This window comes from Silurus aristotelis (assembly GCF_946808225.1).
Source record: "Silurus aristotelis genome assembly, chromosome: 21".
Classification (NCBI taxonomy): Eukaryota; Metazoa; Chordata; class Actinopteri; order Siluriformes; family Siluridae; genus Silurus; species Silurus aristotelis.
The window spans coordinates 4,150,900-4,175,919 of NC_139594.1; the positions used below are offsets into that span (position 1 = coordinate 4,150,900).

The following is a 25,020-nucleotide window of genomic DNA, read 5'->3' on the forward strand; positions in this document are numbered from 1 at the left end:
AATAGTCCATTCTCTTCATTTCATAGTGTTTCTCTCAGGTTCAAGGAGCAGCTCAACCAAGTGTAACATAAGGCTTCTATCCGATCAGATTTCAGCCGTCAGATCAAGGTTTCCAGGTCAAAGGTATCCGCCATAAGCCCTTCGCAATGAGCACTGCGGGTTTTTGGTAGATTCAAATTCATGTTGCGCGTAGGCGGTTGCTTTAACCAATCATATCTCAAGTTGGCCACTTTGGGGCCCCTCTATCAGGTTTTTGATTGGATGGTCTGAGAGCGCACTAGTCAGACTTGCAACCCGCATCTGTAGCAAACTGCACAAGCTCAAATATATCCGTGTGGATGTAAAATCATTGTTTTTTTCCCCTCAATTCCACAACAGCTGACAGAGGAGAAGAAACTGATTTGGTCGCAGACACACTTACAAGGACATTTACAAGAAAAGCTGGACATCGTTAGGACACAATGCTTTTTCATGCACAATTATTTTAAAAAAAATTTATTTAACACAATTCGTCTTTATTTCAAATCCCCAGGGGAATTTGTAATGCAAGGAACAAGTGCAATGAAAACCCACGATCATTTTATGAGGTTAAAATTGATCATTTGCTAGAGATGATGTATGTGGGCGGAGCAGCTGTGACTACAGTGAAAGGAGACTTGTTGAATTGTGTTAATTGGGTTTTTTGCTTTATGGCATTGATTCGCTCTGTTATACTGCGTTTCTCTATAATATCGATGGTTTCTATAGCCGGGGTGTCATAATGATGGTATTGAGAGTGGGATTGATTCAGCTTGTACACCACTAAAAGCCTAGGGGTGAAATGCTCAGTCCACTACTGGTGCCTGGTCTACAGATTTCTTTTATTTTTTATTTTATTGTTATTATTATTTTTTACAATTATGTGAATAATGTAATACAAAATTGTAGAAAAACATTTTTTTCTCCAAACTGCTCAAAATGACTTTAAAATGACCATATCACAGATAGTGTTTGTGAACTACTGTATTGTACTCATTCCTCCAGTCCAACAGGTGGCAGTAATGCACAGTAAATATGCGAGTTACCCGCCATGCAGTAAGAAAGCGGCAGAGAAGAAGAAAAAAGGGTTTGTTTATTAACAGAGCGCGAAAGTAAAATAAAAGATGGCGGAACTTAAAAATGAGAGGTTTGAAATGTTCTTATTTGATGTATAAGATTGTTATTAAAATACGTTTTATTCACTTTATCGCTCTTATTTAGATGTTATTAAACCGAAATGTATGTATTTAAAAAAGCTTTGGTTTTGTTTTAAAGTGTTTTTGCGGTTAGTATATAATTAAATAGTTTATTTTTATGGTATTTCACACACGTCAGAAAATCTGGATATTTTTTATTTCACACAAATTTGATGCTGTTTTGTTTTCCTCAGGTGTCAGAATGACGGTGGACTGGACATGGTATGAGATTTAAGTCATAATTCCTGAGGTTTTTTTTCCTTTAGGCTTTATTTTTTATTATTATTATTTCCAACATTGCACATAAAGACAACTTTTTTATAATGACAGCTTTACAAATTCTCTGCATTCTTTCAGTCAGTTTCATGAGGTAGCCCCCTCTAATGGTTTGCTTTAGGAGTGTTTGGAGGTGTTGAGTGCTTGTTGGCTGCTTTTCCTTCACTCTCCGGTCCAATTCGTACCAAACCATCTCAATCGGATTTAGATTAGTGATTATGAAGGCCAGGTTATCTGATGCAGCACACCATCACTCATTGTCCTGTTGGAAAACAAATGATGGCTCCATTAAGTGCAAACAAAATAGGATGGCATGTCACTGCAGAATGCTGTGGTAGCGATGCTGGTTAAGTTTACATTACCTCAATTGTGTTACGAGCATCACACCTCCTCTTGCCTGCTTCACAGTGGGAACCACATGTCCGGGAACCCTTCGTTCACCCTCTGAACCAAAAATCTCAAGTTTGGACATTTAGACCTAAGGACAGTTTTCTACTGATCTAAAGTCCACTGCTTGTGTTTCTTAACCCAAGCGAGTCAATCGTACGTTGCTGCTTTTCTAAAATATTGGTTTCTTTGCCACAATTTGTTCATGAAGGCCTGACTCACGCAGTCTCCTCTAAACAGTGGATGTTAAATTATGTCTGCGACTTCAACTCCGAGACGCATTCACATAAATCTGCGGGTTCTGAGGCTGGTAATTACGACACACTTATCCTCTGCAGCAGAGGTAGCTCTTTGTCTTCCTTTGTTGGGATGGTCATCATGTTTATATATAATATATAGGGGTTTAATACTAAGGGTTTAATATTAAAAACCATGAAGATGGATTTGGACTGTAATTAATGTATGCAGTTTGTTAAATTGGTTTAGCTTTTGAAGCATCCATCAGAAAACAAATGATAACCTGAATAAACTATGATGAATAGACATTTGGTGCCACCCTGATGAAAACGGGTTCCTTTTTATGTCTGGTTCCTCTCAAGGTTTCTTCTTCATACCATCTCAGGGTGTTTTTTTTGCCTCTGTCACTTTTGGCTCACTCATCAGGAATAAATTTATATGGGCTGATTTGACTTTGTTGGTAGGTTACAGCAGAGGACGTTTCACACGGGACCAAAAGACAATTAGACAGAACCCAGATTTCAGAGCCTCCACCCAAGTCTCCACGCACTTCTTCTCCTCCTGAATTCATCGCCGTTTCAGATGAGAAACAGCCCGAAGACCTCGATTCGGCTCATGCAGACCAAGGTTTATATCATTTAAGAAAACTATCTATGAAAAAAACATTTTCATTAGTTGAAATTTAAATCTCAGAACAAAAAAACAAAACAAATAAACAAAAAAAAAAAAAAACCCTTACAATTATAATGTCCATCTGGTATACAAATGAAACCTAAAAAGCTCTAGTGCTCTGACTTGAGGTTAAGCCACAAAAATTGCAGAATTGTAAATAGCCAGTAGGTGGCAGTAATGTGTATTAAAGCTCAGCAGCCATTTTCATGTAGTGGAGCTGTAATGAAAAATTAATATATAAGAAAATAATTCTCAATTTTATTTACATTTTTTATTTTCTCGTTTATGTTTTTGGAGTACAATTCCATTTCTTAAAGAAAAAAAAAAAGGGAATTTCCTGGTAATCAGCAGCAATTGAAACATCTGCAGGTGGAATACAGGAGACAAATCCAACACATTTGAAGGTGTAATTTTGAAGCTGACAGTAAAGTCATAGTGTATTTCTTGTGAGATGTCTTTTATAGAGCGAAGTCAAATCTTTGGAATGTGCATGGCGTAAAAACGAGTCGTACCTCTTCAGGATTCGGACAGAACTGTGAGGTATTAAGCTGCACATGTTAAATACAGCATTCGTTCGCTGTAATAAATGTCAAAATGGCTCAATTCAACACTAAACAATGTTTGTAGATTGTTAAGTACGAGGTGGTTTTAAAAAGTTTCGAGGCTAGTTCCATAACACGCCAACAGATGGCAGCACAAGGCTCACGCGCAGTCACAGGAAGCACCGACCTTATATTTATATTATGTGAAAATATTAATATTATATATAAATTATATTCTATTATATCTAATACCCCCTCATGCAGAAAACACGCCAAGAGAGACCATGGAGAACACAGAAGCCTGCTCGACTCATGATCTCAGCCCTCGCTCGCGGAGAAAATCCTGGAGGAGGTCGACTAGAGGCAGACCCTCGCTCCCTGCCCTCCCTAACAACACCCAGTGTGAGTCCACTCGGCTTGTTTTCTATTCTTCACATTAGCTATGCAGAGGAGAGAGAGAGATATCGAGATGGAGATAAGAACAGTGTCAGTCAGTCATATGTAAACGGAGCATTATCTCCGAATGAAAGCTGTCGCAGTAGTCACTTTGAAGACAACGCCGACAGCTGATAGCGCAATCAGTAGCGTAATCTTATCTTCTTTACTTTTCGCACTTCTCTTCAGCACTGTGTAAATCCATCAGCCTGGACCTGAGCGACGCGGAGAGGCTGGAGAAGCTCATGGAAGCCGCAATGCAGGTGATTAGGACCTCGGATTTTAGAAGGTCATGAGATGTTTTAAGAAGAGATGCATTCAGCAAGGAGTTTTAATTTTGTTTTAAAAAGCTCGTCTCCCAAGAAGGGCGGAGCTCGTTATGACAATGAATGGAGACTAAATGTGAAATGGGATGTTCAAAAAAGAAAATGGAGCATACCAATCTTATGGGCAGGTGTCCGCGATCTTTTTAAATGTAGTGTACATATTTTTAAACTACATATTTTATTTGTGTTCTATGTGTACACAATTATCTATGTGCTGTAAAATTCCCTAAAAGACAGAGGATGAAAAATGTGCACGATGCGTCGAATCTACCAATAGTGCAGCTGAGCCACTGCAGTGCAACAGCGACCATTAGATATACACCAGGTCTATTACTTCTTTTACAGGGTGCTATTACTTTTACTCTCACTGAATGGCCAGTTTTATGTCTTATTTTACACACAAAACTGTTACATCTTTTTTTTTATATATATTTAAGTTTTTACTCTCATTTTTTCAGCTGCTTTTAATGTTACCTTTTCTTTCTTTTTTCTCGTGTGTGTGTGTGTGTGTGTGTGTGTGTGTGCGCACGCAAACAGGTTGCCGTAAAGAGACTGCAGAACACATTATGTACCATTCCTGGTGCTGATCTGGAGGCATTTCAAGCACAAGGTACTCGAGTTCTCTCAATAATGATTTCATTTATTAAGCTGTGTGTGTGTGTGTGTGTGTGTGTGTGTGTGTGTGTGTGTGTGTGTGTGTGTGTGTGTGTGTGTGTGTGTGTGTGTGTGTGTGTGTGTGTATATATATATATATATATATATATATATATATATATATATATATATATATATATATACAGTGAGGAAAATAAGTATTTGAACACCCTGCTATTTTGCAAGTTCTCCCACTTAGAAATCATGGAGGGGTCTGAAATTGTCATCGTAGGTGCATGTCCACTGTGAGAGACATAATCTAAAAAAAAAAAATCCAGAAATCACAATATATGATTTTTTAACTATTTATTTGTATGATACAGCTGCAAATAAATATTTGAACACCTGTCTATCAGCTAGAACTCTGACCCTCAAAGACCTGTTAGTCGTCCTTTAAAATGTCCACCTTCACTACATTTATTATCCTAAATTAGATGCACCTGTTTGAGGTCGTTAGCTGCATAAAGACACCTGTCCACCCCATACAATCAGTAAGAATCCAACTACTAACATGGCCAAGACCAAAGAGCTGTCCAAAGACATTTCCAAGTTTCTCCTCAATTGTACCGAAATTGAACCGAACTGTGTCTTAAATACAGAGGTTACGTAATGAACCGTGAATTTTGTGTTACAGTTTGTAGTGAAGTGACATAAAGACTGAGATATAAGACAAGAAACTAAGAGTGCAAACAGTAATAATATTATACAATACAGATTTCTGACCATTTGTTGTGTGTTTATTCTGCTGCTCATCCTGTAGTCGACTCCCTGCAGACTGAGTGGGTGAATATGGCTAAAAACATCCGTGAAGAAGCTCAGCTGAACTTCTCCAGCAGCACCAGCAGGTAATAGTGATGTCATGGTGATTAATGACGCTTTATGTCAGCTTTGTCCTATTCATAATACAAAAAAAAACAACATGACAAAACTCTTGACTTTTTAGTTAGTATTGGCACCCACAACAATACCGCTGGTTTCTCGAAAGACGTGTCTTGTGTTGGTGTTGAAAATCTTTCGTTTGATTGAATCGGCACTCACACGGATAACCTGCTTTACAGCGATCCCGCTATTCAGAAAGCCATCGAGCGTGCGAAGGAGGACCTGAACAGGTAGGACATTTCTTCTGCAGTGACCAGGGTTGCGGATTAGTAGTACTGGTGCTCATCGATACTGAAGCGGAATTTCACGTAGTATAAAATAATTACTGCGTTTAATTAATGATTTATTTAAAGCACATTGATTTCATATCTTTCACAGGTTTAACTAGTGGCCATGAAAAGTGCACATGCAGCTTAATGTTGCCTTGAGTATAGGGCTTTTATTTCCCCCTCACGTCGTTCCATAGTGTTTATGCAAATCTCACTGTAAAGTACCAATACGTGCCTACATGTAAAAGGACATAATTGAGGTAGAAATGTTAAATGTACATTTAACAATTTTTTTTATGTTTATTAATTAAATCAAAAATTTTTATAAAACAGCACCTAGAATATGATTTTCCCAAAATCACAACACGTCAGTGCTGTTTAAAATACAGAAACTGGTAGATTAATGAGTTGTTAATTTACTAACTAACTAAATTCCCAAGAAACTCAGTACATGACCTAGTTACTAAGTAAGTAATTTATTAAATAAGTCATTAAGTCGCTAATTAAGCAACTAAGTTACAAAGTAACTGAATCTGTATTTACTAAGTGAGTAGGTAAGTTAGGTAACCAACTAATAAGCAATTAAGTAACAATGTCACTAACTAATTAGTAAGTAGGTAATCAAGTAAACTGTTATGCAACTATGCATGTAACTTAGTTACTTAGTTATCTCAGATACTATGTGATTGTTATGAACTGGAGCAATTAAGTAAAATAAAGTCCCCTTACTGAGCAGGTAATCAATTAAGTAATGGCGTATCTAATTATGTAACTAAGTTATCAAGTAAATACATTATTAAGTTACTCATTAAGTAACTAAGTGCTTTAGTAAGTAGGTAATGAAGTAAGGTATAAAGTAACCATGTATGTTGCCAAGTAACTAAGTAACTTGGTTTCTATGGGAATAGAGTAAGTTATAAAGTTATGCAAGTAGAAAAAAATCACCAAACTAATTTACCAAGAAACTTACTAAGTAACTTGGTTGCTATGTGAGAAGGTAAGTGATAAAGTAACAAACTAACAATTAAGTTAATCTGTCATTAAGTAAGTAGGTAAATAAATAAGTTACCAAGTTACTTAAGTCCCTGGTTACTAAGTAGCTAAGTTAGGTAGGTAACTAAGTAACAGTCACCAAGTAAATAATGAAACTACCTAAATACCTTCAAATTAACTAAGTTACTAATTAAAGAAAGAAGGTCCCCTGGTGGTCTAGTGGTTAAGATGCAGCGCTCCCACCGCTGCGACCCGGGTTCGATTCCCGGTCAGGGAACCATCCCCAGCCACTCTTAGTGCCGGTCCCAAGCCCGGATAAATTGGGGAGGGTTGCGTTAGGAAGGGCATCCAGCGTAAAACATGTGCCAAATCAAACGTGCGGAGGATCCGCTGTGGCGACCTCTAACGGGAGAAGCCGAAAAGAAACTTACTTACTAATTAAAGAAAGAACCAACTGCCTAACAGTAATATCTGAGTCTCAGAAGGACGTCTATCTTTTGAGATTTGTTTGTGATTTTTGAATTCTCAAACACAAACCTCGTGGATGTTTATGGAGGTGCATGTTTTAATGAGTTTATTGATGAGAGTATTGGGCCGGCACTCGGTGCCAGATCGGACATTCAGTCATCTTTAATGTTAATCTGATCTTCTCACTGATCTTATTAACGCTGTATGATCATTGTTTAAGGCTGCAGGCTGAGTGTGTATCCTGGGAGTCGCTCCTTAATAAACATCGCTCCAAAGCTGAGGAGTTGGCCAAGTGAGTGGGAACACACACACACACACACACACAAATTAGTTTCTAAATCAGTTCCCACTTTAATCTCCCCTCTCTGTGTTGTGTATGATGTACAGAAGAGTGGAGGAGGGACAGGAGAGAGGTGTGAAGCTGGACCTGTCCTGCCTGGCCCATTCCTCTCAGAGCAAACTGATCCTGAGTAAACCTGATTACAACGCAGCGCTGCAGAGGCAGCACCGAGTCCTCAACACCATGGAGCTGGTGGTGAGAGAACACACACCACCGTCGGTGTTAGTCACTGCAAACCTCATCAACCATCCGCTCTTTAACAAAGCACACCTTTTTCTTCAAAAGCAAAGGATAGCGTTCCAGAGAGGGAAGGATTCAGCTGTGGAGTTTTTTCCCCAATTGCAACTTTTTTCCATTTGCTCTTATATAAACCTCCGCTCTTCTGGGAAGATGTTCCGCTAGATTTTATGGAGATTTGTGTGAGATTCATTCGGCCACAAGGGTGTTAGAAAAGTCATGTACTGAAGTAGGCGTGGTGAGGAGACCTGAGGTTGCAGTCGGCGTGAAACAATCATTCACATCAAATAGGGTTGAGATCAGAGCTCTACAGCAGGAGATCTTCCCCTCCAACCCATGTATCTTCATGGAGCTGGAACAGGGTTTGGGTCTCCTAGTTCAAACTAGCGCATCCAAAGACGTATACAAGTTTGCCTCCAACTTTGTAGAAGCAATTTACAATGTTAGTTATACATCACTCAGTGGACGAGCTGAAGTCTATATGATGTAGATCTTCCAAAACATCTGGAACCTCTGTGCGTTCAAAAACTTCATCTGGAGTTTTCCTTTTAAAAGAAAAGGCCGTGATGACCTGCTTTTATAAACGAGTGCGTGAATGCGGATTATCGTACATTTCGGTGTGTGAATTTTAAAAAATTTAGCTAATAATCTCTAATTGGTTTTGCTTTGAAGTGATGCTGATTGTTGATGTGTTTGTAGTTGGAGTCTCAGTGCATGATGATGAAGGCGCTTCTGTCCTTCCAGCAGGACTCGGAGTTGCTGATGAAGGAAACCAGCACTCGACTGGGTGAGGAATCCGCTTAGGAGGAAACGTTAGAATAAAAAAATTTAACAATCCTATAAAACAAAATGATCAAATCCAGTGTATGGGGAAAAAAGAGAAATTTTTTTGATTGAAGGGGCGGAGTCACAGAAAATTCATAACGCTTATTTTTGTAATTTTTATATTGATGGGAGATTTTTTTTTTTCCATTTTATTTAATTATTCTTTTATTTAATTATTTTTCTTATAAAAAAAAAAAAATTACAGCTTCAAATGACTTTAAATCTTACACTAAATTTCTTTAAATCTTGTGATATTGCATTTTTACATTTACTTTTTTCAAGAATTTTAGTCTAAAAAATTAAATAGAATCGAATAATTTTCTAATTTATTATTGCGTTTTAATCCACAGCTCAAAGCGCAGGATTCCAGGATCTCCCATCATCCCCGGCGAAGACGCTCCTGAACCTCCATCAGTCTGCCACGTCGTCTTAGTTCAGGTCCTAGGACGTTTTTCTTCAGACCAGGACGATGAGTAATGGACAAAAAAAATAAAAAATGCGAATACACTATATGGTCAAAAGTTTGTGGACACCCGAGTGCCAGATTGCCTTTTTTTTTTTTAACTACATTTCTACATTTAATCCCCATTTGCTGTTATAATAAGCTTTATTCTTCTGGGAAGATGTTCCACTATATTTTGTGGAAATTTGTATGAGATTCATTCATCTACAAGGGTGTGTTGGTAAAAGCCAGGTCATTGATGTAGGTGAGATGATTCATGCAGTCAGGATGAAATATTTTTCATGTTTAATAGGGTTGGAGCTCTATAGCAGGAGATCTTAATGAGGATGGCTTTGTGTTCAAGGGCATTGTGATGGTGGAACAGATTTTGGTCTCCTAGTTCAAGTGGTGGACCAAAGGCATCTTATAGACTTGTACCCCTTAATTACATATGTCTGGAAAAGTCGTGTCCCAATACTTTTGCCAGTATAGTGTATGTCTCTGTATGTGGTGTTTTATCGTGATTTCAGTGTCGTGTTATCTTCTCGTCCGTACGCAGTCAATGTTCACTGTCTGTATACATCTTTATCCTCTTTGTAGGCAAACAAAAGTTGGAGTTTTTTCGTTTACATCCTTCTAAAAATGTCACGTCGAGAGCTTGAAGTCTCCGCTGTTCAAAAATGGAGCATCATTACCAGTGTCATCTGTTTCCTAAACCTGTAATTATACCCTCATTATAACAGCAGGTCATCATTAGCGGAGATAAACCGCAGCACCATTCTTCACCAAAAACAAACACACGGCTGATGGACACTAGATGGCAGCATGATTCGTCTCTAAAAACCCAACCGTACAAATCCATATCACACGTGACTTGTTTTCTTGACTCCCATTTATTATCTCAAACCAACCGAAGTTTTAAGAGAAGCGACTGCGCTGTGTGTGTGTGTGTGTGTGTGTGTGTGTGTGTGTGTGTGTGTGTGTGTGTGTGTCCTGTGACAGGATTTTTACTATTAAATAAAATGCGTTTTCTGTTCTGTTCATGTTTTCTGCGTTGTCTCTCACCCTTTTGCACCACAGGTTTTTAAAACTTGTTTCTGAAATACTTTTTTTCCCCTCCTTTTTTCTGTTCCAAAACCGCCCAATTTTTCAGGAAGTGGTGATATAAATCATAAAGGAGGAGGACACCAGGATACTCTGTGACCAAGACTGGAATCCTGTGCTTTATAGTATTGTAGCTGATTTAACTTTGTAGAAATAAAAAATAATTTTATCAATTTAATACAATTATACAAACTTGTTCAATTCTGAAGCTTCACTACTTAATGATCATCTAAAAATCAGCTCTGCTGCAGAGTTTGTAGGTAAAATGGACTCTGTGACGATGGTCATTGAAAAGTGATCTCCGCTCAGACGGTTGCCGTAAAGTGAACACTTCTACGAGAGTCTCCAAAATATTTGTTTTAAAACGGCGTTTTTTTTTTAATCAAACTCTGCTATCATGTCTGTTGGAAAAGTGAGTAGTTCTGCGACGGTTGCCAGAAAGTGATTTCTGCTATGATTATGAGGTTGCAAAAAGTGAGCTCTGCTACGACGATCACTAAAAAAAAAAGAGCCGTGCTACAATGATCTCTAATAAAGTGAGAACTGTTACGATGAGCTCTGAAAAAGTGAGCTCTGTTACGATGATCTCTAATAAAGTGAGATCCGTTACGATGGTCTCTAAAAAGAGATCTATTACGAAGATCTCGAATAAAGTGAGATCTGTTACGATGATCTCTTACAAAGTGAGCTCTGTTCCGATGATCTCTGAAAAAGTGAGATCTCTGAAAAAAAGAGATCTGTTACGATGATCTCTAATAAAGTGAGATCTGTTACAAATGATCTCTTAAGAACTGAGCTCTGCTACGACGACCACTAAAAAATGAGCCCTGCTACAATTATCTCTAATAAAGTGAGAACTGTTACGATGATCTCTGAAAAAGTGAGCTCTGTTACAAATGATCTCTTAAGAAGTGAGCTCTGTTACGACGATCACTAAAAAATTAGCCATGCTACAATGATCTCTGAAGAAGTGAGCTCTGTTATGATGATCTCTGAAGAAGTGAGCTTTGTTACAATGATCGCAAATAAAGTGAGATCTGTTACGATGATCTCTAATAAAGTGAGCTCTGTTACGATGATTTTTGAAAAAGAGATCTGTTACGATGATCTCTGAAAAAGTGAGATCTATTATGATGCTTGTTGGAAAAGTGCTATGAGGTCATTGGAAAGTGAGTTCTTCTAAAACAGTCGCCAGAAATTCAGCTCCGCTACGGCAGTTGCCGGAAAGTGAGCTCCTGCTTAGATGGTTGCCGGAAAGTAAGCTCTTCTACGACCGAACGTCAGTCCTGCTATGACGGTTGTTAGAAAGTGAGCTCTTCTACGAAAGTCTCCAAAAAGTAAACTCTGTAACTGCCAGACAATGAGCTCAGGCCGATCTGTGACACAATCCTTAAACACAGGACTATCCGAAGAACACGATCATATAATGTGACTCACAGAACACTGATTTTAGTTTAAAGCTAACCACAGTGTATTAACATTGAGGTAAGTCAATGAAGGTGAAGGTTTTATTTTCCATCTCCTGGAGACTCCTTCAGTGTTTTATTTCCCTTTTTCTGAACTACAGAGCGAAAGCGGGCACATATCCAATACTAAGAGATTGAGAATGTGTGCTTCAGACAGGTTTGAAGGAGAAATGGTGTTGAAGTGGTTCAGGGGGTTTGGGCTATTGATCTGAAAGGTCACGAGTTCAACTCCCAGCAGCTCCACCACCACCATCTCCACGGGTTCTTGAACAAGATTTAAACCTGGTCAGTCGAATCCTGATTGCATAAAAAAAACACGATTTGGAGGGGGGGATGGAGAAAGCAAAGTTTCCAGTTTTTTTTTTTATTCGTACACAGTGTGTGTTTGCGATCGTGTGTTAACATTCTGCGTCAGACTTCCTGAACGCCGTCCTGCTCCGCTTTCCAACCGAGAGACAAATCCTCTGCAGACCTCAGCGAACATCTACGAAGCCTAGATCTTCGTTTTCTCAGGTTTTACATTTTTTCCCCCTCTCTCTCTCTTACACTCCGACTCATGACGAGTGTTTCCCCTCCCCCCAACATGTGCAAACCCCCCACACCTCCACCTCCACCACACCACACCACACCAACCCCCTCTCCACTGAAACCCAACCAACCCTTTTCATTCACATCTTCTCTTACGTTCTCTCACTCTCTCTCTTTCTCTCTCTCTCTCTCTCTCGGTCAGTCTTTTGAGAGAGAAATGATGCAGTCACAAGTCACAGCTGGTCGTTATGAAAGAAGGAAAGGATGCACGCGTGTCCTCTGAGCTCCCTGCGCCAATGATACCGACATGCCATGTGTGTGTGTGTGTGTGTGTGTGTGGTGTGTGTGTTTTGCGTTCACACACACTGGAGATGAGTTTTGATGACTTGTTTCGATCACAGCTCACTCAGCCAAGCTTTTTATCAGCAGACACGAGCTGTAGATGGTGGTGTTGATTAGTATTTGATATGCATAGTGAGAGATAAAGGAGGTGTGGAAGTGTGTGTGTGTGGGGGGGGGGGGAGAGGAGGAGGATATGTCTTGGTGGTGACCAAATGTTTTCATGAAGATCTGACAGATTTTGACCTTGTGAAGATGTTTTTTTTAGGGGGTAGGGGAAGTTGAGGGGAAACGGTTCCCATTGGTTGCTGAGGTTGAGGTTAGGCATTAATTAGCTGCATGAATAATTATGTGAAAGGAAAGGTCCTCATAAGGATCGTATGGACAAAGTGTGTGTGTGTGTGTGTGTGTGTGTGTGTGTGTGTGTGTGTGGTGGAAGAGGGGAAAGGGGTTAAGTCTCAGGAGTCGCACGCGTTGGGGGAAGCACGCAGCTAGAGATCGATTCTTATTTAGATGAAAATGAGGCTGAGAGTGCATCTGCCTCGAAGAGTGAAAGAAGACGCCTGTTCAGAGCTGGATTTTTTTTTTAAAAGGAGAAAAAAAAAACTATTTTCTCCAGGTGACAGGTAGTCCTGACTTAGCGAACGGAAAATCAGTGCACACGTTCACCCAATTTTTACTCGAGTGTTTTAATTCCCGATTATTCCATCACACGTGAATCAGAGAAGAATCATCTGAACCGTTTCCCAGTTCTGAGAAAACAGAAACCGGTTCACTTTAAAACATGCTGAAGCCCAGATCATTGTGCTGTATATATTGTCTTGGGATGCTGGAGCAGGAAATTTTGCCTACACTTGAACTTGGAGACCCACAAACCTGTTTCCAGGATGAAGCTCCATGAAGGATCTGCTTTACATGGGTCACTGTGGAAGATCTTGAGTGGCCTGTTATGGCAGTGGTGCCCAGTAACAAAGTAAATGTAATTCGTTTTTGTACTTAAGTAGCTTTCTTGCGTATGTGTACTTTTTTCCGAAGCGTTTTCATTCCGGGAGACTTTTACTTTACTGTATTTCAAAGTCAAATATTGGCGAAATCAGACCTCCCTTTTTATTTATGAGCGGATAAAAACCCACCAATCGGTGTAGAGCTCTGTGCTTCGAACTTGTTTTGATTGGCGCTTAGTGGTTTATGTGGTTTAAAATGTGACATTTTGAATTAAGCAGATTCCTCGAAACGTTCACATACGCAAACTTTGATTATAGATCCAATAATGAAAACAAAGCGGCGTCACCTCTCGTACCTTCCAGTCCGTGTCCTTTTGTAACGTGACTCTATCGCGTGATCTATGGCAACCGCGTAGCGTCTATGGGAATCACACGACAAAAGAACGAAGGATTCGTACCAGAGGACTCGTGAGACGAAGTACTCAGTTCTGTTTCCTGTACACACAACCTACGATTCGATTTTGTGATTCGTTGCTCATGCGCTTCCAGGAGAAAATAAATGAATCGCTCTCTGAGACGAGTTGCTCGTGTTCATCACGTCTCGGCAGCAACACACAGTTCAGCGTCAGTTCAACAGCAAGCAGAACATTTAGAGAGGAAGAAACAAGGAAGGATCTCCAGACTCGAAATCGCCACCACACACGTGGTTTTTTTGCGTGGGTTTTTTTTAAAGTAGGTTTTGGGCTCGTGATAGTTATAATAGAAATCAATCAGTGTTTGACTTATTCATATCATTTCTATTAATAGATCAGTGTGTTTTCACATGAAATGAGGTGATTAATTAAAGAGTCTTGTGATAAAAATGATAATAGGAACATCATAATAAATCGTAGTACTTGGATACTTAAGTACATTTCTTCTTTTTCTTCTTCTTCTTCTTCTTCTTTCGGCTGCTTCCATTAGGGGTCGCCACAGCGGATCATCCGTCTCCATACCACCCTGTCCTCTACATCTGCCTCTTTCACACCAACTACCTGCATGTCTTCCCTCACCACATCCATAAACCTCCTCCTTGGTCTTCCTCTTTTCCTCCTACCTGGTGGCTCCATCTTCAGCATTCTCCTACCAATATAATTCATGTCCCTTCTCTGCACATGTCCAAACCATCTCAATCTCGCCTCCCTCACCTTGTCACCAAAACATCCTACATGCGCTGTCCCTCTAATAAACTCATTTCTAATCCTGTCCATCGTCGTCACTCCCAACGAAAACCTCAACATCTTCAGCTCTGCTCCCTCCAGCTCCACCTCCTGTCTTTTACTCAATGCCACTGTCTCTAATCCATACAACATCGCAGGTCTCACCACAGTCCTATAAACTTTCCCTTTCATTCTTGCAGATACTCTTCTATCACAAATCACTCCTGTCACTCTTCTCCACCCACTCCACCCTGCCTGCACTCTTTTCTTTACTTCTCTAACACACTCTCCATTACTTTGCACTGTTGACCCCAGGTACCTGAACTCCTCCACCTTCTCCACCTCTTCTCCCTGCAACCGCATCACTCCACTGCCCTCCCTCTCATTCACACACACGTACTCTGTCTTACTCCTACTGACTTTCATTCCCCTTCTCTCAAGCGCATATCTCCACCTCTCCAGGCTCTTCTCAACCTGCTCTCTACTCTCACCACAAATCACAATATCATCTGCAAACATCATAGTCCAGGAAGACTCCTGTCTGACCTCGTCCGGATACTTAAGTACATTTGACGGTAATATTTATGCGAGTGTATCTCTACTTTAGCTCGTACATGGTTTGTCACTATGACCCTTTTGAATGAATTTTGATGAATTTTCACACTGACTGCACCCCAGGCCTCCTCACCACACCTACATCAGTACCTCACTTTACTAACACCTTTGTGTCTCAATGAATCTCACACACAGAAGTTCCTAGAATAGCAAAGTCCACTAAAGGTGGTGGATCATTCTCACATTTAGCTCCTAAACTCTGGAATAGTCTTCCTGACAGTGTTTGGGGTTCAGACACACTCACCTAGTTTAAGTGCAGATTAAAAACATATCTTTTTAGCAAAGCCTACACATCACACACATCACATCATAACCTTGTGCTCCAGAACATCTGATCACATGCACATTATCAACTTGTGCTGTTAATATCATGAACAGCAGCTACGCCAATTTTTCTCCACTGCTTCTCTTTCTCTCCCCATCCCGAGGCTTCCTGAGGTTTGGCCAGCTCCAGTCACCTCCCACCTCATGAAGATTATGGACTTTTAAAGAAATAGATGCGGAACTCGCAAACTTCACGTACCAGCCAGAGACGTACCAGTGCCAATTCACCTCATGTGTGGAGTTTGGACATTGGACCTCTTTGAGTGTTTAAAGGCTCTGGCATGGAGAAGCTGGTGCTGGATCTGTGATGATCGCAAATGTTGAGCTATTTTATGAGTTGCTCAGTAGCTCCTAGTTTTATAACAATAAATGACTGTATAAGACTGTAGAAAGAACATTACTTATAATCTTATACTCCAGTACTCATGTTAGTTCTCACTCTCCAGTGTTCTGTATTGTTGAACGATTTATGATCAAACTCTTGATGTCATCCAAATGAGGATGGGTTCCCTTTTTGAGTCTGGTTCCTCTCAAGGTTTCTTCCTCATTACATCTAAGGGAGTTTTTCCTTGCCACAGTCGCCATGGCTGCTCATCAGGGATAAATACACACCATTCACCTTAACTGTTGATTTCTGTAAAGCTGCTTTGAGACAATGTCTGTTGTGAAAAGCGCTATAGAAATAAACTCGACTTGACCTCCACAAAATACAGTGGAACATCTTCCCAGAAGAGTTGAGCTCATTATAACAGCAAACGGGGACAAATGTAAAACGCTAAGTTCGGAAAGCACCGATATCACGCTCAGGTGTCCACAAACTTTTATCCTATAGGTTGACCTGTGCTGAAGTATTCCGTTAAACACTGTTTGGAATGACAATGAGCGGTAAAATACACAGAAACTAGCAGGAGAGAGATCAAGTAAACACGACCCAAACTTTATCTAGGGTGTGTGTGTGTGTGTGTGTGTGTGTGTGTGTGTGTGTGTGTGTGTGTGTGTGTTAAGAGCAGTGGTGTGATAATGAGTTCAGGTCGCGGTTCATTCGCTTGCTCTCCTCCTCAGCCTTCATCCTCAGATTGATTAGCAGTAGATTGCAGTGGAGAGATGTGCCGAGCGTCAGCATAATCCACATCCAGGTCTGTCCCGCTCGGACGCTTACCTCCTTTTCGATCCTGTCATATTCCAGGAGACGTCCTGATATTCTGCTTCTCTGGCTATTTTTATTCTCCTTTTTTTCCCCAATAGGACAAAACCTGCAGGAAAGGAAGCACAGTGTTCGGTTTTAATCTTTACTCACAATATGTTGGATATTATACGAAACCTTCGGTGTTTTATGCATGAGCTAGATAAAGAAAACTCTCACAAGATTTCTCCACACAATGTGTTTTTTTTTTTAACTTAAGGTACTTTAAAGCTTTAATGTAATCTGATAAAAAACAAAAAAGCCTGAAATGTGCTGAAGTTCATTCTTTATATCAGCAATGGCATTGTAGTGTTGTTTTTTTCTTCTTCTTCTTTCTCCTTATTTAAATGAACTTCAATCTCAGCTTGAGTCTCTTCAAAGTTCTTGTGATCCTTTCATCATGTTTTTGATCCTCTCGTCTCGAATAATTGACGTGAATTCACTTTCGTTTCATATACAAACCAGGCAGTTTACATCAAACCTAAAATGTTTTAAAAAACAGGCAAGAATGTAAACCTCAGGCTGGGTTGAATTTACTGAAAAATTCGACAGCTTGTGAACAACGTTCTTTACTAAAGAACGATTATAAACTCGTTTAAAAAAAAAAAAAACGGCCTTATAACCCTTTCCAGATTGATGCGCTGCAACAATTGCTTTTCGAAGATCAGTGCTGATGTCTTTTCTCCTTGCCCTTGTGTTTGACACACACCTGAATGCTCCAGACCAGCAGACTGATAAAACTTGGGATTTTTTAGAGGTGAACACACTCGCTGATGATCAAGGGCATTTATTTTTGTAGCATCTGGCTATTCCTTCGCCGTTTAAATCCTGTGGAAGTATAGGGGTGTACTAAGATTTTCACACAGAGCTTTTCTATTATATAATTATACATATGTCTACATATCTCATCTACACAGTATAGATTTTATGTGCTTATGTCTGATATATGTATGGAAGAGGGTGTGTGTGTCTATATAATGAAAATATAATGTTTTTAAAGAGCTTTTGTTCACTTCAGCTGTAAACTGGTTTTTAAATAAGTTAAAAAAATATATATATATTTTTTAAACTAACCCCACGTCTATTTAATATCAGGTTTTGTTGTATTAATTTTCATAATTTTTTTTTTTATATTTACCCATTTTTGAGACGCATTTTCTTTTCTTGCTATACATTTATTCCCACACTGAAACTGTAGACAATAAAAAATAATAATGATTTCAGCCCCAATAGTTTTTCCTTTTGCTCTTCTTCTGCTCTTTGTCATTTTCAAGGCAAATACAAAGGAATAATATGATTCGGGTCTATGACGCTTTTCTCAGGTGCACATACAGGATGAATAAATCATATTCTTTCTCCTCCTCACTGTTACTCGAACACCTCCTTCCTTTCCTTCTCAGGTTCACTCCTTCAGTTGTGAATCATCCTTGAAAAAAATGTTTTTAGTAATTCTTTAGGTTTTATGGGCTCATTAATGGTGATTAGTAATATAGAAGGAAATTATAGTAGTAGCTCAGTGGTTAAGGCTCTGGGTTACTGATTGGAGGATTTGGGAGTTCAAGACCCAGCATCTTCTAGTTGCCTTTTTTGGGCCCTTGAGCAAGGCCCCTTAACCCTCTGTGCTTGAGAGGCATTGTTTCATGGTGGGCCCCGGATTCATAACATTGCTGGGATATGCGAAGAAATATCTTTGCATATATTCGGTTCTCTTTTTTATTTGGTTTTGGTTGATTTGCAGACACTGAGTTCTGTTGAAGTAAATATGCCCAATAAATTAAATCAATTTTGGTGCTTCTTTTTTCTCAAATGTTTGTTGGTTACATTTAATACACTTGCAAACTCGAATCAGTTTTTCATTCTTTTTAACCCAAAACCTGCAGGATTTTTTGTTCATTATTGATCAAAAAGCCCCCGGGAGTGTTCTAGCACTGGTATCGCCACATTGCAAGGGTCGGGCCCTTGAGTGAGGCCCTTAACCCTGTGCACTTTGGGGGCACTGTATAACTGCGGACCCTGCTCTATGACCCCTGTTCTTCCTAAGCAAGATTTTCACTGATCTTGTCCTTCTTTCTTTTGGCCCTTCAGCTGTTTTCCCCTGAACATCATTTTTTTTGTTGTTGTTGTTTTTTCCACGTGGCATGAAGAGAGAATAAAAAATGAATGATGCGAAGCGACGCAGCTGATCTCAGATGATTTCTGATTTCCTTCTTGATTTGTCAGGAGTGCCATGTTAATTTTGTTTTTTGATTAATCACTCTGCGTGTGTGTGTGTGTGTGTGTGTGTGTGAATGAGAGTGACCACTCTGCCCCTAGAGGCTCCAGCCCATACTCCAGCCTCCTGCGTGACGTACCCAATACGTTGTGTTGCCAGATCTTCTTATAATCATCATTCTTGGAATTGTCTCTTAAAAGATTTCCGGGGCTTAAAAAATTATAATTTGAGCTTCTAATTACCTTTGTATAAAGATTTCCCGAAAACTTGTAATTTATTCTTGTTTTTTTTATTTAAATGCTTTTTTAAATATTTTATTTGTAACAATCGAGGGTTTTTAGAGAGAATCTGGCAACCCTGGCAGCCCCAGTGAAAGGGCTGAGCGAGTGGAGCAGAGCGAGAAAGGCTTTTTCGGGGCAAAGCAACCGACTGGCCACTTCGCTTGGATGGAGCTCGGCAGATTTTGCGCGTTTTGCCGTGCGTTTTGAATTTTCTTTTCTTTTTTTTTTTTGAAACATATATATATATTTTAATTCCTCCAATGTTTCGTTTAAAAACCACCGGCTAGCTTTTAGCTCCGTTTCGGCAAGACTGCATGATTTTTGTTGTGTTGCTGGCTAGTTTGGCTGTAATGCTAGTTCGCTAGTTAGCTTTGTTGCTATAAAAAAAAAAGAAAGAAAGAAAAGAAAGAAAAACCTCATAGAGGTAGAAAGAGAGCTTTGTGCAGGAGTCGGGTTCATTTTTTTATTCCTATTTTTCTTCGTTGTGTTTTTGTGCTGCGTATTTTTCCCGTTTTTTTCTTACTATTATAGACAATTGGAAACGCTCCATAACCGTTTTGCGTTGGAGAAAGTGAACGCAGCTTGATTCATCTTCCCCCTGTTTTCCTCCAAACACTGCATTTTTTTTATTTTCCTCCCCCCTTGTTTGTTTAAAAAAAAAAATCCAAACAAAACTAAATGTTCGACTTTTAAAGTTGTCGCGTTATAATCGGATTAAGTAATAGCAATTTGAAGAAAAGGAAAAGGGGGTGAAAAAAAAAACCCCGAACGATGCTGTGTTCCCTAACAGGAGAACTCATTAGGGTCAATCAGTGTTCATTAGTACCTTTTGTTTTAGTTTAGGGCTTTGCTGTTGTTGGGATTGTTGGTTTCTTCTTTCTCTTCACCTTTTTTTTGGTTTGGAAATATTTCTGATTGTATGCAAGTAAAACTTGGCTTTCAGAGAGTTTTAAAAAGCATTAAAGGTGCAATCGGGTGTTTTTTTTTTTCTTTTCCGGGCACCTGAACTCCGGCTGTATCAGTAAATACCATTGATCAATTTTTTCCCCAAAATTTTTTGGAGCCTTTCTTTAAAAAAAAAATAAAAATCCGAAAGCATGGATGATCATCAGACCCGCATGCTGTCGGGACTAACCGGGCTTGCAGGACTGGGCCAGGGTGACCCGAACGACCCGGATCCGGTCCGGAAGCAGCAGGACATCGGAGACATCCTGCAGCAGATCATGGCCATCACTGATGAAAGCCTGGATGAGGCCCAAGCCAGGTATTTATACACACCTTTTTTTTGTTTGTTCTTTATGTGAAATGTGGAAATGTTCTCTGGTTTGTGCAGGAAGGAGAAAGAAAACTGCAAACAGACTGTAAAACCATGAATCAGTTCGCTTGTAAAGAAAAGTTAGTAGTGTTGACTTTCTTCTGCATTGTTTCCCCAAAGGAATCTCCAACCCCCATACCACCACCACCACCAATAGAAAATAACATGTTATTAGAAGCCTGTTAACTCCAGATCCAAAAATTTTCCAAGAAATGGCAGAAGATCTCATCTCTGGGTTCATCCGTTCTCTCTAAAAAGTGTAGAACTTGAAGTTTCCAGATGAACCCAACACCCAAGTCGATCAAAAAGTGAGCTCGCGTTTAAACCCGAGCTTAAGATCAAACCCTCTAATGAACTTTGTATCAATTTGGGTTGTGAAGAAATCTCTCGTATCCAAGTATCTGTTGTGGTCTTAATTTTTCCTGTTCACACCTGCAGCGAGTAAACCAGTTTCTCACTCGCACACGTGATTTAAATAAGTAATCGGTCACCAAAGTAGGGAGAGAAACACATCCAGGTTTGTGCTTTCTAGGAACCCCCCCCCCCCACCCCCCTTTCGTTTTTTAATCTATATATTTTTATACGACCTGCCAAGCCGATCTCCAGCTTTCATTTTATTTATTTATTTTTATAAACGTGTCCTGTTAGGTTCTCCTACATTGACGGTTAAAGGTAATATCTTAGAAAGCAATAAATCCTCTCCTGGGAAGGTACAAAAAAAAAAAAAAAAAAAAACCTCAACAAGGGTACAAAAGTGCTCCTTTTCTTTCCGACTTATTATATAATAAACGTCTTTCAGCCGGACGTGTGGCTCCGTGGAGCACGTCTCAAACCGGATTAAAGCCACGTAATGAGTTTTTAAGCCCCTTTTTTTCCCCCTTCACTAAAAGATGATGAAGGTACTAAAGGTGTGACAGTTCCAACTCGCCGACGAAGAATGGCTTCTTTTCTTTTTCTTTTTTTTCCTCTCTTTTTTTCTGTGTAAGTGTGCTTTAATGTTTCCCTCGAGGACCGAACTGAAGAAGCCTCCGGAGAACCGTTCTCTTTCCGGCAGCCTCAGACCCGAGGTGCTCGTGATCTTCGGGTTTTATGTGCGGCTGAGGAGCGAGCAAAGCTCAGTGATTAATACTTTACCGATCCCGTGAGAGACTTCAGTCTGGAGGAAGGGAAGGCAGGAGGATCTCGTGTTGGAATGGTTCCTGCACCCTTTTTTTTCTTTTGTACAGTTCTGCACGTGTTCTATAAGAGACTAACTGAATCGCTTTGACGCACACACACTCCCCCGATTCGGGTGTGTGTGTGTGTGTGTGTGTGTGTGTGTGTGTGTGAGTTAAATGCGAAGTCAGAGATCAGATGGTCTTGGGTTCTTGATGGGGGAATAAAGTTTGGAATGGAAATTCCACCATGTGACGATGTGAAGGACACAAATGTACCCGGAACTAAAACATTAACGTGTGTGTTTGTGGGGTTGCAGGTTAAAAAAAAAAAAAAAGAAAAAAAAAAAAAAGAGAGAATACAAATTTGGGCCTCCTTTTCCACATCAGCGCTGACTCTCTAATGCGTCTCACATTTCATCCTTTCTGTTTAAACGATGCCGTTAATGACCTCGTGTAATTATCCAGAAATCTGAACACTGAAAGGGAAAAAAGAAAAGTCTCGAGAGCCGTGTTTACGTTCTGCAGGTTTTTTTTTTTTAGGCTGATCAGTGAATTGTGTGTGTGTGTGTGTGTGTGTGTGTGTTGGGAAAGGAGGCTGATTTAACCACAATATTACATTATGATACTCAAAAATATTTTTCCTGAACATAATGTCGTCTGTTATGTGCATTCAAACGATTCCTTTTGCTTTCCTTTAATCAGAGGCAATTAGCTTTTTTTTTTTTTAATACAAATAATTAATACGAAGAACTTTTTATCGTATAAATTCGCAGAGAAACCTGCGAAAAAAAGTGTTGATGCGCCTCCTGTCAATCGCTCTATTCTACTGGCTTGTGTAGTCCCTGGAGGCGGAGCTTCATCTGCCTTAAAGGGGAGGGGTTTTGGAGTGGGAGGAGTTAAAGGGGTGGGGATAAACATTCAAACGCGAAGCCATCGATCTGTTAAGTTTGTTCTAATAAATAGGTGGATTAACACACATCTTTTAGAGAAGATTTATTTCAGATTTTTTTTATCGTTATTTAATGGAATAAAAGTGTTTATTCATGTTCATTTAAATGAATGAATTTATATATTAAATTGTATTAGTAATAATTTGTAGAATATTTTGATTTAAAAAAATATATTTTAATCTTAAATAAGGGATTATATTTATATTTTGTGTATTTTAAAATATATTTACAATGCCTTCTTTTTTAAACCCTGCATTTTATTAATTAACTCCAATTATTAACAATATCTGGGAACACTTTATAAATAATTTATATATTTATAGTTTAAATGGTAAAGTATGTGATTCCATTAAACACAAATTTTTTTATTAAAATTAAAGCATTATTAAAAAAAATCTGTTTAGTAATTTCTCAGTATTGCTGATGTTTTATTTACTCAGTCCTGACTGAGGGTTTGAGTCACTCAATTAGTGTTGCAACTAACGATTTTGATAATCAATTAGTCCGATAATTTTTTCCAATTAATTGGATTAAAGTATAAAAAACAAAACGTTAATAATTAGCAATTTGTGTAAATCAACATTTGTATAGTTTCTAATGATGATTGCAGAGGGCATGTTGACGGCCATGCTTTAAAAAGTCAATCTTAAAATATAGTACATTTTGTTCGGTTGTAAAGGTGTAAGCATCTAGAATATGATTCATTTAGTATAAAGTATAAGCATTAAATCAAATATACAAACATTGTAAACAACCATTTGAAGGTAGTAAAGCTGCAGTAAATCGTATTTGAAAGCAGAAGTTACTGTTTTAGTAGATACGCTGTGAAAAGAGAATGAAAGAGAAACGCAGCAAACTAACAGGCTTGATTTTAAAAACAAACAAAATAAAATAAAATGCGCATCGGTGTACAGTCATTCGCTTTAAACCACAACAGTAATCGTTTACTGCTGCTGTTATTCCCACCGGTTGAATTGAATCCATCACGATGTGGCGAGCGAGCTGATCGAGCAACCCGATGCTCGCGAGTCGCGGCAGAACAGATCCGTTGCGACTTTCCTGAAGTTACAAACGGTTTACACAATAGCACTTCATTAAACTACACCATTTCCACGTGATGAGGATTCTACAGTTTTCACACTCGTGAATCACTGTGGTACTTCCATTCCACACAAGCTCCACTTTGTGGTACCTCCAGGTGCCAGTTTTTTTTGTTGCGTTTAATACAAAATGCTTCGGTGCGTCATGAGTCTACGTTTTCCTGCTGCCGGTTGACCCCGTACTCTTCAGCATTTCACAAGCGGCTGTGTTCTCTTATCGTCACGCGAACCCGTAACTTGACGACTAGTATTGGTTGACGGCGCAATTTCATTATCGCTTTTATCGTGTTAGTTGTTGCAGCCCTACATTCATTAGCTTTATTTTTATCCAGTTATGATACAGGAGTCTGATTTGAAGGTTGAAATCCGAAACGTTAACGTTCAACGCCCTCCTCCAGAGTGACTTACCATTATCCCATTTATACACTGAGCAGTTGTAGGTTTTGCTCGAAGCCCAACAGAGGCAGTTTGATGGTGCTGGGATTTGAATTCGTAATCTTAACCACTGAGCTCCCACTTCCCCAGTGGAATTGAACCCTTCCCCCCATGTAGAATTGAACCCTGTATTCTAGCACTGTGTGCCTTTTTATTACACTTGTTATGAGGCTTTATGAAGTAACACCATCGATGCCACCAAGAGGGTTCGCTTCGCAGCAGCATCCGGCGTTGTTGCACAGCGAACATCCATCTGTTGCGCATTAGTCACATGCAGAGGAGTTTTAATGGAGCACTTCGGCTCGGCACAAGTTTTCCCAGCGGGTCGAGAAACGGATTTAATCTGCCGTAATGACCGTTACTTAACCTCCCGTTTCACTCCGCTCTCCTTCCTCGAGGTCTCACCGCTCGGCTAAGCGTACGCCGCGCCGCTGGCACACGTACGGGTCGCGCCGAGGCGTCCTGCAAAGCGTTCGCGTGCAGATGTACGACGTGATTAATCTGCTCCCTCGTTAGCATGGATAATCACCCGGTCTTAATTAAGTCGTTGCCGTCACGCCGAGAGCGAGATTTCTGAACGTCGGGGCACCGGGTTTCATCCTATTGTTTTTACACCACAGCCGATTCGCGTACGGGGGAAATCGCACCTTGGGATACAGTGTAGTTTCCATA

The 25,020-nt window shown here is 39.6% G+C and overlaps 3 protein-coding genes across 5 annotated transcripts in view; 2 read left to right on the forward strand and 1 right to left on the reverse strand.

Annotated features, from left to right (window-relative positions):
• Nucleotides 1–1,036: 1,036 nt before the first annotated feature.
• Nucleotides 1,037–10,224, forward strand: dsn1 (DSN1 component of MIS12 kinetochore complex). Of its 2 annotated transcripts, none has more exons than XM_083524581.1 (12): nucleotides 1,037–1,165; nucleotides 1,409–1,436; nucleotides 2,579–2,741; nucleotides 3,593–3,730; nucleotides 3,953–4,026; nucleotides 4,627–4,699; nucleotides 5,504–5,588; nucleotides 5,802–5,852; nucleotides 7,573–7,644; nucleotides 7,740–7,887; nucleotides 8,629–8,716; nucleotides 9,105–10,224. In XM_083524581.1, exons 1-12 carry the CDS (start codon nucleotides 1,143–1,145, stop codon nucleotides 9,185–9,187), a joined length of 1,026 nt encoding a protein of 341 aa, XP_083380707.1. In that variant the 5' UTR covers nucleotides 1,037–1,142; the 3' UTR covers nucleotides 9,188–10,224. The 2 variants fall into 2 exon arrangements, with proteins under 2 accessions (XP_083380707.1, XP_083380706.1); XM_083524580.1 differs by having other exon boundaries at nucleotides 1,070–1,174.
• Nucleotides 4,535–25,020, reverse strand: part of lpar2a (lysophosphatidic acid receptor 2a) — a 74,555-nt gene continuing 54,069 nt past the window's right edge. Inside the window, exon 4 of the transcript XR_014530690.1 lies at nucleotides 4,535–4,547. The gene's annotated coding sequence lies outside the window, so the exon portion shown is untranslated. The remainder of the gene's footprint in view (nucleotides 4,548–25,020) is intronic.
• Nucleotides 19,491–25,020, forward strand: part of pbx4 (pre-B-cell leukemia transcription factor 4) — a 46,736-nt gene continuing 41,206 nt past the window's right edge. For both annotated transcript variants that reach the window (XM_083524568.1, XM_083524569.1), the window contains exon 1: nucleotides 19,491–20,655. In XM_083524568.1, coding sequence (XP_083380694.1) covers nucleotides 20,489–20,655 — 167 coding nt within the window. In that variant the 5' untranslated portion in view covers nucleotides 19,491–20,488. The remainder of the gene's footprint in view (nucleotides 20,656–25,020) is intronic.

Excerpts from the sequence above, each read along its gene's own strand:
- dsn1 (XM_083524580.1), top strand. The coding sequence starts at position 1,143 with ATGGCGGAACTTAAAAATGAGAGGTTTGAAAT. Across the intron at positions 7,645-7,739 it reads AAAGCTGAGGAGTTGGCCAA|AAGAGTGGAGGAGGGACAGG; the intron begins GTGAGTGGGAAC and ends TATGATGTACAG. Across the intron at positions 7,888-8,628 it reads TCAACACCATGGAGCTGGTG|TTGGAGTCTCAGTGCATGAT; the intron begins GTGAGAGAACAC and ends ATGTGTTTGTAG.